The sequence below is a fragment of the Episyrphus balteatus genome, chromosome 2, assembly GCF_945859705.1.
Source record: "Episyrphus balteatus chromosome 2, idEpiBalt1.1, whole genome shotgun sequence".
In the NCBI taxonomy this organism is placed as follows: Eukaryota; Metazoa; Arthropoda; class Insecta; order Diptera; family Syrphidae; genus Episyrphus; species Episyrphus balteatus.
This window is the reverse complement of record NC_079135.1, coordinates 104,366,244-104,385,655: the sequence shown is the minus strand read 5'-3', so window position 1 is coordinate 104,385,655 and position 19,412 is coordinate 104,366,244. Positions and strand designations below refer to the sequence as shown.

At 28.7% G+C, this 19,412-nt stretch overlaps 1 protein-coding gene across 2 annotated transcripts in view; it reads right to left on the bottom strand.

The window, feature by feature from the left end:
• Positions 1-19,412, bottom strand: part of LOC129908609 (protein obstructor-E-like) — a 125,140-nt gene extending 105,728 nt beyond the window's left edge. Inside the window, exons 1-2 of one of the 2 annotated variants that reach the window (XM_055985235.1) lie at positions 19,375-19,412; positions 19,164-19,309 (exon numbers count right to left, since the gene is read on the bottom strand). In XM_055985235.1, the coding sequence (XP_055841210.1) occupies positions 19,164-19,203 (40 nt within the window). In that variant the 5' untranslated portion in view covers positions 19,204-19,309; positions 19,375-19,412. Of the gene's footprint in view, positions 1-19,163 lie in introns of both variants that reach the window. The other variant, XM_055985234.1, reaches the window with a different exon arrangement.

Genomic DNA, 19,412 nt, shown 5'->3' with positions numbered 1-19,412 from the left:
TTTAAATTACTACCCTATTATTATTAAATTTGTTTAAATTTAATAAAAGTGTCTAATCGAAAAAGTATAATTCATAGCTTTTAGTGTTGCTGTCGTTTAAAAAAAAGGTGTGATTTAAAATTTTTTTCAATAAGATATCGTGGGTACAACGCCAAAACCACGAATCTGCAAAATTGTACTTTTGAGAACAACGGCTTCAATGTTTTGGAAATACATGCAATCTTATGGAAACTTGTGCAACGGATATTAATAGTTTAAGCTGCTGGGCAACAGATAGAGGACTGGGGTCGATGTAGTGAATAAAGGGACTGATAACAAGTTAAATGATGCATTAAAGTGAAAATGTCCAAAAATGCAGATTCGCCGTTTTGGCTTTGTGCCGACGATATGTAATAAATCCACTTCTCTTATTAGTAGTTTTGAAGTTTTTTACTAAAAAAAATTTTAAAACTGTTAAAGTTGATAGACAATTTTTAAAATGTTCAAATATTTTAGGCACTAAAAAAAATATTTATGATTTTTTTAAAATATATTTTTTAGTATTACCAGTTGAAATAACCGCTTACTTTGTGGTTTTTCAACTGGACTGATATTTGTTACTAGATAAAAATTGTTTTACAAAATGTATAATATTTTTCGTTCTTAAAATATTTGCCAATTTGAAAAATTTTCTATAAATTTTTACAACTTAAAAACTTGCTCTCATCTGTACGGAAAAACAAAAAAAAAAACATTTCAAGGTAGTTCGATATTTCTTATTAATACAAAATCAAATTAATTAAACAAAAAATTTAACTAAAAGAGTTTTGTTGAAGCATTTATTTTCATAATCATTGCACCTTTTCCATTAAGCACCAAAGTTTCCCAGTTAGAATCAATGATTCAAAAATAACCAGAAAATGTTCCACAAACTCAACTGATGCTTTCAGAATTTAATTTTTGCAAAAAAAAAAAATTAACCAACAAAATTTTTTTAAAAATGTTCCACATACGCCATAGTGTACATGTTCTAGTATGGGGACTTGAGAGGGAAGCCCCAAGCTTTGTAAATTTTAAATTAATATTTATTGAAATTATATGTCAATAGCAGAATAATGCATCAGAACAAAATAATTTCATATGATTTCATTTTTCGGAAATGTAGGAAAATACATAATTTTAAAGAGTTCTTACAAAATGCCCAAAGTGACCAAATACCCCAAAGCAACCACATTTAGCCTGAATTGAAATTCGTTTTCAAAATCATTGTCTCTTTCAAAACTAAATCATTTCACTAGACCTCTCTGTTACTATATTCAATCACTGACACGCATTTTGAATTAGAACTCATTTATGTAAATATAAATCAAAACAATGCAATGGATTTTAATAGTTACATTTGCTAAAGGCAATGTACTTTCACCCTATCACAAACTCCTACAGAAGTCTAAATATAATAGTTAAAATGCACCCTCATCAGTGTTACATAATAATAATGTAATATTTGCTAAACTTAACTAAATTCTAAACTAGGTCTTTCTGTTGTGTTTGTTGTCAAAATGAGGTATCAACATTTTGGCACACTCACTCACTTGCAAATTACTCTTTCAAAGAACTGACCACTAAACAACTAACTATACACAATACCTACCTACACAATCTATATCTATTTATATCATGGATGCCATTGGTGATGTCACAATTAAGAATGTTTGCCCTCAGCATCAGATCTTTTTGTCATATCATGGCATTATTTACTCACGTGCCTCTCACTTGGCTGCTTTGCCAAAGAGTGACAAACCATTTATTTGTATTTGATAAGTTGTATGTACGAGTATACTATGTACCTATGAGTAGGTTCTGTTGAAAATTTGTGGCTTATTCTATTGAAATATATTTTAGTAGTAGCTTTAATCCTGCTTGCCCTATCCTTTTTACTATGCCCATTACCATTTGGAATAATGTCCTAGTTGCTACTACTTGTTGTTGAAGGAAAATTCAATTTATGTTGAATTGATTTTATTCTTAATACAAATAAGTGATAATAATATAAAATTAAGGAAATTCTACTATGCAATTATGTCTTAAAATTATTGACTGAAATTGGTGAAGCCTAATATTGATTAAATATGTGTTAATTAAGGTAAAAGAACAAATTGGTCAATATACAATAAATTATGATGGCAAATAATGTAAGATTGAAGTTCATTAAGGTTAACACTATTTGATCAAGACTGTTCTTTGGTAAATAAATGGAAATTAATACTTGATTAAGTTTCTAGACATACTGCAATAATGCAATAGGAGCTACATCTACACAGAGAAAAAAAAAAACCTAAAAACACACGGATTTCGTATTAAACTAAGCGGATTTCTGAATGGTCTTTTGTCATAATGACTTCCTTCTTAAATTAAGCTTATAAATCTTCGTAGTTTCTTGAATTTAAAAGAAATCCGCTTAATTTAAGCGGAAACCATTTTATTTTTATGTGGAAACATTTTAATTAAAACAAAATACTGGCGGCCGCTAAGGATTGAACCTACAACTGTTGGGTCACTAGGCAAGTGCTTAACTATCAGCCTATCTCACTGTTGGAAATAAGTATGATAAAGTGCAAATAAAGTTGAAATCTGAAGAAAATTTTAAATTTTTTTCGTCGGTTTTTGATGAAAGTTCATATTGAAAAATAATGAAGTTCACATTAAATTTAACAGAATTTAAACGGATTCCACATATTTTTAGCGGATATCGTATTGTTTTAAGCCGGTGGGATTAAAGGTGGGCATCATCTATTTTTCTCCGTGTATGATTGCAGTAGGATATAAATTCATAGTTAAATGATTCATTAAAATTTTGTTAGTTTAAGCTAAAACTTAAAACTAGTTCCTCTTTTTTATGGAATAGTCAAGGAATATTTGCCGAACTGGTCACCAAGACCATCAAACGATTCCATATTCAAAAATTATTTTATCTAGAGATGCATAAAATCATCAATTTATGCCAGTAAATTGTTGACCCTAACAATTCTCGAAACACATTTTCTTTTCTACGAAAAAAATAAGCATACCTACAATATTTTAACAAGGCTTCCTATTTTTCTTCCTAGAATCGATAACATCTACCGAAATCATGAAATATAGTATTAATTAAGTTTAACTCTGGGTGCATCATTATCAACTTAAATATAAATATTCTTTCTTGGAAAATTAGTTGGTCTAGCTAGATGATGTCGATATTGTTATTATAATAACAAGAATAATGATAGTGCTTATACACTGGTATGTTTCACATCAATGGGTACTTCGTAAGAATTTAATGTACACGAGAGTAGGAAGTCAGTAGGATTTCCTGATTATATGGAATATAAAATATTCTAATTTGAAATTCATACTGATAATAATAATAATTGAGATACAATTCTGAAGACAACAATTTTAGTTTGTTTCTTGAAAATATGAGATTCAATTTTTTTTTTAAATTGTACATAACAATTAAACATAACATAAAAAGATATTTAGAAAAAAAAAACTTATTTGAATACATTTATATTAACTATAAAAAACGGTCACTGGAGTGTATACTTACTATTAAATTAAATTTTTAGCTAAAATAACATTTTGTAAATAATTTAAAAAAATAAAATTCAACGCTCAAAATATCATGATATCGTTTTTTTAAAAAATTTTAGAAATGTATACTTAATTTTAATAATTAATAATAATAAATAATCCGTTTCGGTTTCAGAAGGAAGGAAGAATAAACCCAAGGTAGTGTTTGTACTGATTAAAAACATTCTCAATTAATGCAAAAATTCTTCCCAAATATAATATTTAAGTCTATATCATTTTAAAGCCATTTAAATTAAATGCACGACTGCTCTTATGGTAAAAGTAACTCTAATGTAAAAGCTTTTTACCGATAAATATTAAGGACATTTAGGGTAGAGTTGCCTATTTTCGGCCGTCTCCAGTTTCCGGCCACCTTTCGGATAATCGTTATAATTAGGGATTTCGTAGGGTTTATTCCAAAATTTTGCTCTTATTCTGTTCTCTTATATGTTAAAAAGCATACGAGTGAAGATTTGGAATAAACCCCTTTGAAATCACTAGTTTTAACGACGGCCACAAATAGGCAACTCTACCCTATAATTTAATTTTTAAGGACTTTTATAAGTAATGTAAAAAATATCAAAATCTGTTCTTATAATTAACTTAACATCATTTCTTTTTTAAAAAAGGATTTTTAGACAAAAAAAATTCGAATATTGTTAGAGCAGTTTTTCATCACATTGGCAAGCCATTTCTTAAGAAAATATTATTCAACAAATAAAAAAGAAATTTTGATAAAATGAATCCACCTGTTTTCAAAAAAATTGATTTTTCAGCAAAAAATTTTTTAATATTTTTTAAAAATCCAAAATTGTGTTTTTTGAAAGTTTTGTAAGAGTTTAATATAACTATTACTTTAACGTTTTTGTACCTATATAAAAATTTTGGTTGAAATCGGCTATGTCGTTTACGTGAAATTACTAACATCAAAAACACCGTTCTACAGAATTCATAAGTTGGCCTTTTTGTGTAGTACTACACTCAAATATTTTAATCAATTACCCTTTTTGAAAAGGCTCATGAAAAAAAAAAAAAACAGAATTTCGGTACTTACTTTTGGCATTCTCCATCATCGTAATGTCATGTCTGATTGTTTTCTCAAGAATAGCAAGTAAAAAAGATACAGGCGACTAACTTCAAAAGTAAAATGTGTAATTTAATTTTGGGCAGGAGTGTATAAGTGCTAAGGCAAAAAGTTGAAAAAATTATTGGCCGAACAGTGACAAAATATATTAAACCGAAACAAACAGCCAATAGCGAGTTGGGAGATTGAAAAAGGTTCTGTGGTGAGAAAACGAATATTTTTACTATTTCTGGCAATAGTAGTATAGTCTACTATACTCTTATTAAGAAAATCTGGTAAAAATTCGATCATTATCTTATATAATTTTAAAAAAATTGAGTTATTTACGAGAAACAAATTTTTTAACTTTGACGAAATATTTCAATTTTATTAAATTTTGTGAAAGTGTACATTTTTGTATGTTTAAGTAAGCTTTAATTTTGTTTAATAAAAACTATCGAATAAACTATCGGATAAAAACTATCGTTTAAACTATCGAATAAAAAAAAAATTATTCGAATGAAAAAACTGTCGTATAAAAAAATAATTTAAATGAAAAAACTATCGTATAAAAAACTATTCGATTGAAAAAACTATCGTATAAAAAAACTATTCGAATGAAAAAACTATCGTATACAAAATTATCGAATGACAAAACTATTCGAATGAAAATAGTAACTAAATGAATGAATGAATGATTTACAACTATCGAATGAATGAATATTTTACAACTATCGATAGTTTGATAGTTTTTATTCGATATTTCCCATCACTAGTCGCAAACTTGCTGTTATGGTAAAAGAAGATCTATGAGTTGTTAAAAATTTAAAAAAAAAATTTCGAAAAACTATAATTTTTAAAGAATTATACAACAAATGTAAATCATATAACATTTGTTTTTATAGTTACTTAAACACCAATTTAAATGATTTTTACCACAAAAATATGTATATGTATAATTGTATATTGATCTTTTCAAAAAAAAAGTAATTTTAAGAAAAGAATTGAAAATCATTAGAATCTTTTTTTTTAATAATTTTTTATATTCCAAAATGTTAAAACATTTGTCAAAAAAAAAAGTTTTTGAAAATATTAATCAACGAAATTTAGAAAACATTCATCAACCCGTTTTCAAAATATTGGTTTTTTTTTCAAAAGAAGAAAATTAAAAATATAAACAAAATCAAAAATTTTATACAATTTCAATATTGATTTTCTTATAACGCTTCTGCATAAAAATGGCAGATATAGCGCTAGTTTTGTGTTTGTACTTAAGATAGAAATTTTTTAATAGAATAAATGCTTCATATTTTATTGAAGTATTTTAACATTCATTTATGCATTTAAGGATCATGTGGTTACATCTTTGCTTCTATTTTCTTTGAATTTTATCTCTCTGCAATATTGTGTTGTTGGACTAAGACGTATAAAAGGAATGTAGGTATGTATATAAATTTAACAATATTTCAAAATTCATAGTAAATTAAATAAATAAATTAATTCAAATTTATAATTGATTGCCTATTTAAAAATGCATTTACAGTCTTTAATTACCAAAATCCAATAATAAACAGGAACTGATGATTGCCTTATCCGATTATCGTGGATATTTTACATTTCAATAAAACAGTTATATTTTTTTTTTAAATAAATCAATTTATCATGCTAATGCTAATCTCATTAAAATTCAAACACCAAAGCTACTTATACTTTCTGTTATAATTGCTTATTAATTATTTTTTTTTTATTTTTTAATTTATTACTTTTCAATAGAAAAATATACTTAAATTCAGTGCTCACAGAAATGCGGATAATCAATTTTAAATTTTATTAAGAGTTTCTCCGTTTCACTTTATATCCAAATCGGAAAATTTCACAATTTCATCTCTTATAAAGAGATTCGTTTCAACTACATTCCATCATCAGCATCAGCATCATTGCATCTGTGGTCCGATTCAAATAGTAGCTCGTTGGCTGTTGCGTTATGTTGCCCAGCTGCCAGCAGAGGTCTAATTTGAATCGTCAGCATCACTCTCATCTCATCAATTCAATTAAACCGAGTCTCATTTCGCGCGCGGCGCGCTTCTTTAATGATGCCAACAAATGGATGGGAATTGAGTATAGATAAGTTGACAGGCCTGTCAAAGTAATTTTTGCATTTAAAACTCACTCAAACCCAAACCTTAAATATGCCAACACAATTTCGCTGATGAGGTGGTACAAAAATGTCAACTTGTTAAACCAGCAACTCATTTATGATGTTGTTGCTGGTAAAAGTGATTGAGAGGTGAGATGTGCGCGTTCCCTGATGGTCAAATTAACTATACTCTGCAGCAAAAATGAAAGTGCCAAGAGAAAATATGTTAAGCAAACAAAACAAAAACGATAACAAAAAAAAATCAATTTCATCAGGGGTTTTTGTTCGATATTAATTAAAATCTTAAGCTGACATTGAGGTGGGAAATTTTTGCCGTGTAGTAGGTAGGTAGTAGTACATAATTAAAAAAAAAATCTGATAACAATAGAACTAATTTAAAAATGTAATTAATATTACACACTAAGTTGAGCCAGTGGAGAGGGGCGAATCCCTGTTGTTATGAAATTTCAATATCTATACAACTGACATGTAGCATATAAATTTTTTTTTTATAAAAGTTCAACATTTTACTTTCTGATTTCTTTTGTTATTTTTATGCACGATTAAGCATCGAAATTACTACATCAAAAATGATAAATTTAAAACTTTTAAAATGCTTCTTCAAAAGTCTAATTTTATATGGCATGTTAATAATTTCGGTAAAGCTAACAATAAAATGAGAATGAAGCTTTTGATATGTAGCAGTTTTTGGATCCTGTACAGAGGGGTTTTTGGAATTAATTTTTTTGTACCAAAAATAACATACACCAATTTTGGAAAATTTTCTTAAAAACGGCTCCTGCGATTTTAATTAAAAAAAATTAAATATGAGTTCTAAGACAAGGTCTATCGTTTTATGAAAACAATTTTCTTCAAAAATCGTTATGAACGGTATTTCCCATAGAACTGTTTTTTTGTTTTTTATCTGATTTTCTCCCAAACGATTTGCTTAGTTTCAATTAAAAGCACTTTTATAATTTTTAAATAAATCAAACATTTTTTTTTTTAAATCGAATTTTCGAAAACGAGAGATTTAATTTTTTTTTTTTGAAATTTCGGTTTTAGATGTTAATTAATAGTTTCTACTACTACTTTATTTTAAAACATTTTTTCAAAAAACAATATTTATAAAAAAAATTAATTTAAAAATTTTTTTTCAAAAAAATAGTTTTAAAAAAACGGTTCTAAGATTTTGAAATTTTTTTTCTAAAAATGCATCTTTATAAAAGTAATTAAATTGCATACTTTTTTTGGAGTTCGATTACAATTTGATAGTGTTTTTTTTTTTTTTAATTTGAAGAATGAATTTTATGTTTTTTTTTTTAATATTTTTTTTTTTTTTCATTTTCATATAAATTTACCAAATTTGTATAAATAAGTCTTAAAAATTTTAGCATTTTGAATTCCAAGAGCAAGTACGTATGACTCAGTCATGCATTTTATTTTTTAATTTATGGAAAAATATATCTTAAAGCTTGGAAAGAAAAATAAAATAAATTAAAATATTTTTCCTATTTCTTTTAAATTTTCTTCTTCAAAGGTTTAATTTCCAATAAAGATCTAAGAAAAAGTTATTTTGAACTTTGGTTGGTTGGTATACAAAAAAATTGAATTTTTAATATTTCGGACTTTGAAATTTTCCAACTCCATTATTTTGAACCATATGCATACCTAATATTTTTTTTACGGTTTTATATTTTTTTTTTTTTTTTCAAAATTAAGATTAAGACGTGTAACAATTTTGAAAAAACAAGTTGGTTTGATTTTACTTGAACGAAATTTTTAACAATTTTGTTAACTAATTACAATAAGGGTTATGAAAAAATACCTTTAATGGTAAGGTTTAAACTATAATATAACTAGCTGACCCAGCGGACTTCGTTCCGCCATTTCTTGTATTTATTTCTAGTTTTCGACTCTGTAATTAGTTAATTTTCAAATGAAAAAGAGGATCAAAACTTGAAAAGTTCATAAAATGAGTTTAAAAATGTTAACTTTTAAACTTTTAGCAAAAGTGGCCTATGGTAAATACCTACTCTTGCATGAGCATGATTAAAACCTATATTTCCTATAAGTTTGAGATTTTTTGCAGACTTTTAAAAATTTCAAAAAAATATAAGACTACTCAAAAATGTTCCTAAAAAAAAATAAAAAAAGAGTGTGTGTACACATGTACACGCGACTGAAGTTATACTTCTCATTCAGTATATGTAAATGAATTTCATTTGATATTTTTAATTTCTATTATGAAGTAATTAATCCACACTTAGTTTTTTTTACATTTTTATCAAGTGAACAATAAATTAATTCTTTCATCCTCCTTGCGTCCATGTAGTTTTCAATTTATTCTGTGAAATTTACTCATGTTGTGTGGTTCAGAACGTACGATATATGGTTAACAAAAGTAAATGAATTGCGCATAAAATGTGCGATATTGTAATTTTATAAGAATATAACAGATAAGTTTTCGTGATCTTTTTTCTTGGTTTTTTTAATAGTAAATATATTTCTATTTTTTTAGTAAAATATTTCTTTTTTTATCATAAAAAAAAAATTCCGGTACAATCCGGTTTTTCGACTTTTTTTAAAATTCCGAGAAAATCGCCTTTGAAAGTTGGGGTAAAAATCCCCGAATCTTTGAACGCTCCTGGAAGCTAAACCGCTTGAGAGCAATTTTTGGGAGTGATGCCAAATGATAGCTTGTATCATGGGCCTACGCTTTGCACATTATCAGATTTTAAAAAAATCGCCTTCCATGTTAAACCACCACATCATGCCTTTTTATCAGAATCGTGCCTTTTGATGATACCTTTTGGCATCAAAAATTTTATTTTCATTTTCTTCAAAATTCCGCGATATAATCGCCTTTGAAAGTTGGGGTAAAATTTTTTTTCGAAAAATCCCCGAATCTTTGAACACTCCTAGAAGCTTAACCGCTTGAGAGCAATTTTTGGGAATGATGCCAAATGATAGCTTGTATCATGGGCCTACGCTTTGCACATTGTCAGATTTAAAAAAAATCGCCTTCCATGTTAAACCGCCACATAATGCCTATTTTATCAGAATCGTGCCTAATTTTTTTTTACTTTTAAGTTCTCCCGGTTTGAGAACGCGTGGACCTACAGGGATGGGAGTTGTACCCAAATGTAGGTTAGAGTTCCCGCTATAAATGTAGGTTAGAGTCCCCGCTACCTTTTGGCATCAAAAAAATTGTTTCCATTTTCTTCAAATTTCCGCGATATAGGCGTTCGAACGCTTTGATCTAGAGACAGGGGAGTGGTGCCATATGAAAGCTTATATTCTCAGCTACCCGATAGTGGTATAATCCGGTTTTTCGATTTTTTTCAAAATTCCGAGAAAATCACGTTTGAAAGTTGGGGTAAATTTTTTTTTCGAAAAATCCCCGAATCTTTGAACGCTCCTGGAAGCTAAACCGCTTGAGAGCAATTTTTGGGAGTGATGCCAAATGATAGCTTGTGTCATGGACCTACGCTTTGCACATTGTCAGATTTAAAAAAAATCGCCTTCCATGTTAAACCGCCACATAATGCCTATTTTATCAGAATCGTGCCTAATTTTTTTTTACTTTTAAGTCCTCCCGGTTTGAGAACGCGTGGACCTACAGGGATGGGAGTTGTACCCAAATGTAGGTTAGAGTCCCCGCTACCTTTTGGCATCAAAAAATTTTTTTCATTTTCTTCAAAATTCTGCGATATAGGCGTTGGAAGGCTTTGATCTAGAGACAGGGGAGTGGTGCCATATGAAAGCTTATATTCTCAGCTACCCGATAGTGGTATAATCCGGTTTTTCGATTTTTTTCAAAATTCCGAGAAAATCGCCTTTGAAAGTTGGGGTAAAATTTTTTTTCCAAAAATCCCCGAATCTTTGAACGCTCCTGGAAGCTAAACCTCTTGAGAGCAATTTTTGGGAGTGATGCTAAATGATAGCTTGTGTCATGGGCCTACGCTTTGCACATTATCAGATTTTTAAAAAATCGCCTTCCATGTTAAACCGCCACATCATGCCTATTTTATCAGAATCGTGCCTATTTTTTTTTTACTTTTAAGTTCTCCCGGTTTGAGAACGCGTGGACCTTCAGGGATGAGAGTTGTACCCAAATGTAGGTTAGAGTCCCCGCTACCTTTTGGCATCAAAAAATTTGTTTTCATTTTCTTCAAAAATTCCGAGATATAGGCATTGGAAGTTGGGGGCGCTCACTTTCAGCTCAGCTCAAATGACCTGAGCTATGGTACCTAGCTCAAAAGTGAGCTAGCTCAAATTTGAGCTGAGCTGTGAGCTGAGCTGAAATGTGAGCTTTTTGCAACCCTGGCAACTTGCCACATGGAAATTACCACATGCAACTTGCCACATGCAGCTTGCCACATACAACTTGCCACATGCAACTTGCCACATGCAACTTGCCACATACAACTTGCCACATGCATTTTGCCACATGAAACATGTAACTTGCAACGTGTTGTGTGTTTTATGTTTGCCGTACTGCGGCGTACTGCATTTTTAAATACTAAAGTACTGCCTACTCTAAAGGTGAAACGACAGCCCTGCTACCCAGGGTGATCGCGTCATAATCCCTTTGACATCCTTGTCAAAAAGTAAATTTTCATACTCACCCTCCCATAAGAAGTATAACTTCAAAAAAAATTAGGTTGTTTTTCAAAAAATTTTATTTCAAAATACAGGGCCTATGAAAAAAATCCGTTTTAGAAACCTAATTTTTTTTTAATATCTTTCTCATGGTGTAACTCAAATTTCGGTGCAAAATTTTGCATTAAGAAAATAAGTCAGCCGGTTTGGCCGGTTAGCGAACGTACACAAAACCAAACTTTAATATATATAATAAATTAATTAAAAAAACACACACACACAATCTTGGGGCATCGTGGTGTATACGTATTTTTTTCATTGGTTTTTCTTTTCAATTTATTGCATCCAAAATAGTTCGAACAATTTTTTCATTGAACAAATAATGTTTTTGCAAATAAAAGAATTTTGCATAAAAAAAAAAAATATTTATCCACTTTTGTTGAACTTTTATATTTATGTGCTAACCATTTTTTTTTTTTTTGAAATTTATTCTGAAGAGAGCTAAGAATGTTTAATTCTATTTCCTTGGTGTCTCTACTTTGGAAAATTACTTTTCACAACTACAACTACTCTCCCTCATAAAATAAGACCCTCTAAACTATATCTATCCGCATCGAAGCTCTAACCAAACCGCCTTAATTTCATCAGCAGTATAGTATGCACCAAAAGGCGTTAACTTTTTAACATAACCACAATTCTAGAAAGACTGCACATAAAATAAAGCGAAAGAAGCGCCAAACCACAATCACTCTACTAGTCTATACAAAAGTACCGGCACCGACTACCAACACATTCCCTTTCAACTCAGAATGAAAATAACTTTTGTCCATAAAACTCCTACGAATCCTTCGTATTGAAGGATGAGTTTTCCGCGTTGTATTTTTTCCCCTTTTTTTTTTTTTGTTAATATTTGTTCATGTGACTCCATTTGGTATGCACTAATCCCAAAGGTCATAGATGGGGCCATCACCTGATGATTGCTATGAGTATACAAACACACAGGTACACCTTCCTAGATAAAAAAAAAAGTATAACTAGCGAAATAAGAACCCTCAGACAGACCTGGTGAGTACACAATTTTTTCCAGTCAAACTCACTTTAATCTGTGGAAAGATAAAATTAAAAAAAAAAAGATAAACAAAAAAAAAAAAGTTTCTATTATTTATGTACTTTTTGTAGAAGCAAATTAAAAAAGTTTTGCACACTGCAGTTAGATGACCAACGAGTGGAGGTGCCACAGCCAGACAACAGGATGAATTTGTTAATGAAAAATAAAATCCCCCCACTCAAGGAAACACAAACACATACAAAGAAATACACATATAGAGATACATGATAGACCTAGACAACACTCCTATCCTATACAGGAACCTGTCTTGAATGAATGCTAATGCAGTGAACCGCATTTGCCATTTAATTTACTTTATTTTTTTTTTTTTTGGTTTACTGTTGTTGTTGTTGTTTGAGCCTTCAAATTTTTATATATAGAAGCCCTAGCCCAAGAGTCTTTCTGACCACGGAATCTACGCTTCACAGGATAATTTCGCTTATTAAATGTTTGCTGGGGATCCTTGTTATGAATGTGTATTTTTTTTTTATCTTCTTCTTCTTCCTATCCACAAGTATTAGGTAGGTATGGTATAAAGTTAGCACGTATCCGTGCATGATAGCTACTTTGGCAGGAACGATAAGGAATTTGTTTTTTGGTTAAACTTTTTGTATTTCGTTGCGACGACGACGATATGTACTGTGGTTTATATTTTTTTTATTTTCTTCATTAAGGTTTTTGTGGCTTAAAGAAGCTTACAGAAATTTAATGCCACCAAGCCAATTATGTAAAAGACTTAACTTGATTTTGAGTAAAAATTAGTGAATAAAGTTTGTACCTATTTATAAATGACGAAAACATGAACGAAGGAAAGACATCAAAAACTTATTAATTTTTTTTGTTTTATGTATATTTTTTGGACTTTGAAGTATTTTAATTTAAGGACAGTAAAATAATTAATTAAAATAGGCAAACAGTTTTTTTATTAATGCAGAAATTGAATTTTATATAGGTACATATGCCATTGGATTTCTTGAATAAAAAATATAAGTTTATTTTTTATAAAACATAAAATTGATTTTTCAGAAAAATAAATATTTTTTTAATCCAAAAATGAGTATACCTAAACCTATCGCTACTACAAAATCCACAATTAAAGTCGAAAGATCATCCTCTCCAGATAGGAATACCATTTAAACAGAGTTGTAAAAATATCAATTGAAAAAAAAATGCATTTGAAATTACATAAAAAAAAATATTTATTGCAACTGAAAAACGTTTCTATTAAAAAAAAATTGTTGCAACTGAAAAATGTTTGCATTCAAAAAAATATTTATTGCAAGTAAAAAAATTTTGCATTCCAAAAAAATACTATTGCAACAGAAAAATATTTGCATTGAAAATAAAATTTTTAATGAATAAAAATATTTTGCATTAAAAAAAAAATTATTGCACAGAAAAAAATTTCTGTATTGAGAAATAAATTCAATGCAAAATGTGTGCATTAAATATTTATTTTTTTAATATTTGTCAAGTGTCTTAATTTTTTTTTTTATTTTATTCACAATAAATATTTTATTTTAATGCAAATAACATTGCAATAGCATTTTTTTTTCAATGCAAATTTTTTTTATTTGCTATAAATATTTGTTTTTTAATGCAAATATTTTTCAGTTGCAAAAAATATTTTTTTTAATTCAAAAATTTTGTATTTGCATCAAATATTTTTCTTTTATATTTGTAATGGAAAAAAATGCAATCAAAAGAAAATGATACAACCCTGCAATGAAAACATACATATAAGGAGAATTTGGTCAAGATAATAAACTTAGACAGCCAGTAAATGCAAAAATAATTACGCGGTTGATGATTAAGTAAAAATTTCGACAGTGCATTCAAATGTGATTAAAACCTGAAAAAATTCATTTTATAGGTATGGCTACTTACTGTAAAGGAAAAGGTGTTATAACATTATTATTTAAATATAACAAATATGGCGCAGAAATGTACTCTACTATTAACATAGGAGTGTGGTTGAAATAGTGTCTCCGTAAAATGTTTGAGTTATAAAAATGGTATGTTGGAAAACCAAAATATTTCTGTGTTACTTTTGGGACACATTTTTTTTTAACTTGGGCAATTTGCCATGAATGGTATTTAATGAAAACTTCAATTAAATTTTTTTTACTTGCAAATTGCAATGTTGAAGAGTATTCAAACAACATACATAACATAGGTCTCGCATTCAACAAAAAATTTTGCACTTTTTACTAGTTTTTTTTTGCATAATTGCATACTAAAGTTAAGTGTCAATAATTATTCAATGCAACGTTCGATTTATTTAAATTTTTTTTCGAACAAACAATTGATTCTCGAGAATGTAGCATCATTGAATTATTATACAATGTATCGATTTAAAACTTCACTACTTCAGTTGTTGATCTTCATAGCATACGAACAGGTTATATAAAACTAACCGATAATGTCAAACGCCACAGAAGCATAGAGTTCCACCATAACTACTACCGACCGCCAGCGTTGTTGTCGACACTAGGTATTGGAGTTTGGAGTCTCTTATGTGAAGAGTATACTAAGAAACGTTTAACATATAAATATATTCCCAGTTCCCATAGCCATTTAATACGAAATGCACGTAACTTTGGAGAGGAGACATTTCGATGAAGTTTTATTTATATTTTATTTAAGTTTTTTTTTCATATTTTCTTCCCATTGCATATATAGGATTATTGTACATAGACTTTTCAGAAGAAGTACCAAAAACAAAAACCAAAAAAAAAACACCAACTAGATACTTCACAAATCGATACAAAATGTCATCGAACTTTTGTGGATCGTGATTGGATTTTTGAATTTTTGTCGCAAAGTTTTTTTGATTTTTTTTGTAAGTATTTTATTTTTTTATTTAAAAATAGACAGAAAAATTTGTCATTGGCATATGGATTTTTGTCACGTTTTTCTTTAGGGCGTGACATTACTACAATTCAAAGTAATTGAATTTAAATGGTGGTAATTGTTAATTTTGATGATGAAAAGTTTTTTGATACTGGTATAACCGTTTTTTTTTTTTATTTTTGAAAACCAATAAATAAGTAATTATTTAACAGTATTTTTTTTTATTCGCAATTTTTTCTCAAATGGTGTACTTTTGAAAAAAAAAACATCCTCGGAACTTCCTTTGACGATTCTTAATTTCAAACTATAAATCGTTTCCTCTTCACAAACTTTTTTCAGAGCAGTCAAATTATCTTAGTTTAAGTTCAAAAAGATGCAGCACCGAAAATACAACAAGGCAACATGGCGACATGGCGACAAAGCGACATGGCGACAAGGCGACATGGCGACTAGACGACATGGCGAAAAGGTAACAAAGCGACATGGTGACATGGCGACAAGGTGACATGGCGACACACAGTGCGGCGACCAGTGGAAAAAAGTCAAAAAATTTGACCTTCTAAAACCGGTTTTGTAGAATGCAAAATTATAGCCTAACTAGATGAACTGTAATTTTTTTTTGTTGTAAAATGCAACTACAGCAAGCTACACAACCTCTTACAGCTAACATGTCAAAAGTAGGCCATTTAGTGATGATTTACGAATAGCTGCACCACGGAGTTAAATTGCTAAAATTAAACCGGTTTTTAATTGGATACTCGTAAGAAGGGTAAGCTTAATATATTTTATTGGTTTTTTTTTGCACTCCAAAGTCTTAGATCGTTTTAATAACCGGTAAAGTAACGGTTTATTTCTCACAAAAACAGCTTATTCTCAAAGTTCAGCATAATTTTTGATTCACGTGCATTCATCAAACAAGTTAATAGGTTATAAAGTGGGAAATACGACCTTTCCAAAAAGGTATCATTCATCCGCGTCCACCCGCGTCCCTGCTAGCTATGACTGATTGTTTCAAGGCTTTTTACGCACAATTTTTTAAGAAAAACGCACTTTTTGAGTTATAAAAATAACAATCCTTAGTGTACTTATATGATAAAAACTTATAACCGAAAACGACCGCCATGTCGCACTGTGCGACATGGCGATAAGGTGACATGGCGATATGGCGACAAGGCGACATGGTGACAAGGCCATGAAAATCGATATTTTTTCGAAAAACGACCTCCTACTTTAACCTCAAATATCTCTGATAATTTAAAATGTATAATTCTAAAAAATACTTCAGTGAACTCTACTTACCTTGGCCCATAGCTGATAGTTTTTAGTTATTTTTATTTTCAGTTAATACGAAGGAAAAAATTATATCCATGATGAACCACTAAAACTGGATGAAATCAATGGTACAAACTTTGCACTTTGATGCTGATGATATACTCATGAAATAAAACAAAAAAAAACGTAATAGTTATAATTTAAGAAATGGACTTTTGGGCATCCCTCCCATATAGTATAGACCCCAGTGTGCAGCGGTACCTACGACCCTGGTTGTTTTTCAAAAGACAAATCATTTTGACTCTTTTATTATCTTGAATTCGAAACTTTTTGCATTGGTCACTTTTCGTAGAAAATTTAATTTTCTATCGATAGATAGGTAGAACAGAAGATAAATATCCTTTTAAAAATACTAAAATTATAAAAAAAAAAAAAACTAAGAACTTGCTAAAAGTTAATGAAATATAGACTTTATAAGTCTATTGGTTTTTGGTCTTTTAAAAAAAAAAACTTTATCATTAAAATTTTTTATAAATTTTTAAAATACCAGATTTTTTAATCTTTGTTGATTTTAGCTCTTGAGTTTTTTTTTTTTGCAAAAATGATCACAGTATTAAAATTCATAAAATTTCAAATAGGTACACTGAAAATAATAAATTTCCTAAAATTACGAAAATCGTTTCATACACTACATTTTCGTTGGCTTAACGAAACTTTCGTTGGCTCAACGAAAATATGTAATTTTTCGTAATATGAAAACCTTCATCAATTAATGAAAACGTTTCATACACTTTTTCTCCCTTTTTAGTGCCAAAAAATCCAATTTAATGAAAAGATTCATCACTTAACGAAACATTTCATGCTCATTTTAAAGAATAAAAATACGAATTTTTTCCTTACTTTATCAAAGTTTTAATTAAGTAACGAAAAAATTTATTAACTTTTGAAATTCAATGTTAACTAACGAAAATCTTCATCAGTTTATGAAATTTTTTCATAGACTAATGAAATTCTACATCGGCTTATGAAAAAATACGTCAGTTAACGAAAATAAATCGTTGCCTTACGCAAAAAATCATATATGTACCCACTAAAAAGAAGCATACAGAGCACTTTGTATTTTCGTTTCTGGTAGTCGAAGTCACAGTTTATACTCCGAAAGTACGAAACCTATCAAGCGGAATAAATACAAATATTGTTTTCTGATAAAGTTTAAAGCAATTAAATTGATTAAAAAACAAAAGAAATTATCAAAGTGTTGACCCAGAATAATTTTGATAATATTTCATCTCATAGAAAAAAGTAAGTACCATTCAATTATTGCTTTCTGTATTTTATAAAAAGAAAATATTTTTGTCTCTTAAAATATTGTTACTTTTTTTTTGTTTTTCTATTTCTGTTTTCTTTCAGAATCTAAAGCTTTCATCGTAACGAACCTTATGCATGGGTACTAAATTCTGACTTAAGGACAATAACGGAAAAATGTCTACGATAAAGTACGTCATCAAAGACTTCCGGGAAGCTGGAACACCTCAAAAGCTGATCACCCAGCCAAAAGCAGATCATTTACCTCCTTCTTATGAGGAGTAGATATATATTATTCAAAATTGTATATGTAGATACCTATTTTATTAATTTCTTTTATTACATGTATTTAATTCAGAATAAAAATTCAAATTCAAAATAAGAAATGTTTTTGTTTTTAATGGGAAAATATTTTTGCTCCGCTACACTTTTTTAAATTTCAGGTTTTATTCCAAAATCAAGGAAAAAAAATGGACGAAAAATTTCGTAGATTTACTAAAAGATTAATTTACACAACGAAAAGTTTCGTTAGCTCACGAATATTTTTTCGTAATTTAATTAAAATTTTCATAAAATTAACAAAAAAATTCGTTAGCTTACGAAAGTTCCTTACATAAACTAATCAAGAAATACATTGGCTAGCGAAAAATATCACCGTGGTCAATTAAATTTTACGTTAATCGATGAAAAAATTTCGTAAAGTTATGTAAAAATTCATTAATTCTCGATCAAAAATTTTTATGAAAAATTTCATTAAAATGCGACAGTTTTCGTTAATTGATGAAGTTCTTCATTAACGTATGAAAGCCATTTCGTTGAGCCAATTAAATTTTTCATCGGCTGAAAATTAATTAAATTTTCTTTGGCTCAACGAATTTTTTCAAATTTTGTTGCCAAAGTAATTTTGATCTCAAAACTTTGATTTTATGCAAAGGAAAAAAAAAAGTTATAATTTCCTCCATATTGTAAATGTTTTAAAAACTAGCTGGACCATCCAAACGTTGTCCTGATCCAATATCAATAAATTTTCATTAGATGAGGCACTTTACTTTTCTTTCAAATTTGAAAATTTTATAACTTTCCTTCCGTAAACAAGTAACTTAACAAATTAAATAAATTATAAACACCTATATAAATACATTGTATTTTATAGGAAATGCAACGTTAAAAGTAATTCTTCACTTATAATTTGTATTGAACATAAAAAAATTGATTTAATTTAGTTAACTTACCGGCAAAAACTAATACAAATGTAGTTATTCTTTGGATCATTTTAACTTCCTTGTTGTTATTTTTTATTTCCTTTTGTTATTGATTTTTATATAAATACAACTTCCGTAATATCTCTCTGTATGCTCTATTTTAAGCGAAAACAAACCTTTAAAGCCAAATTCCTTTTTTAGCACGAAGAAAAAAAAAAAATCAAAAATAGAAACAAGTTACCGTAATTAGCACCGATTTGTGTTGTTTTTGTTTTTTTT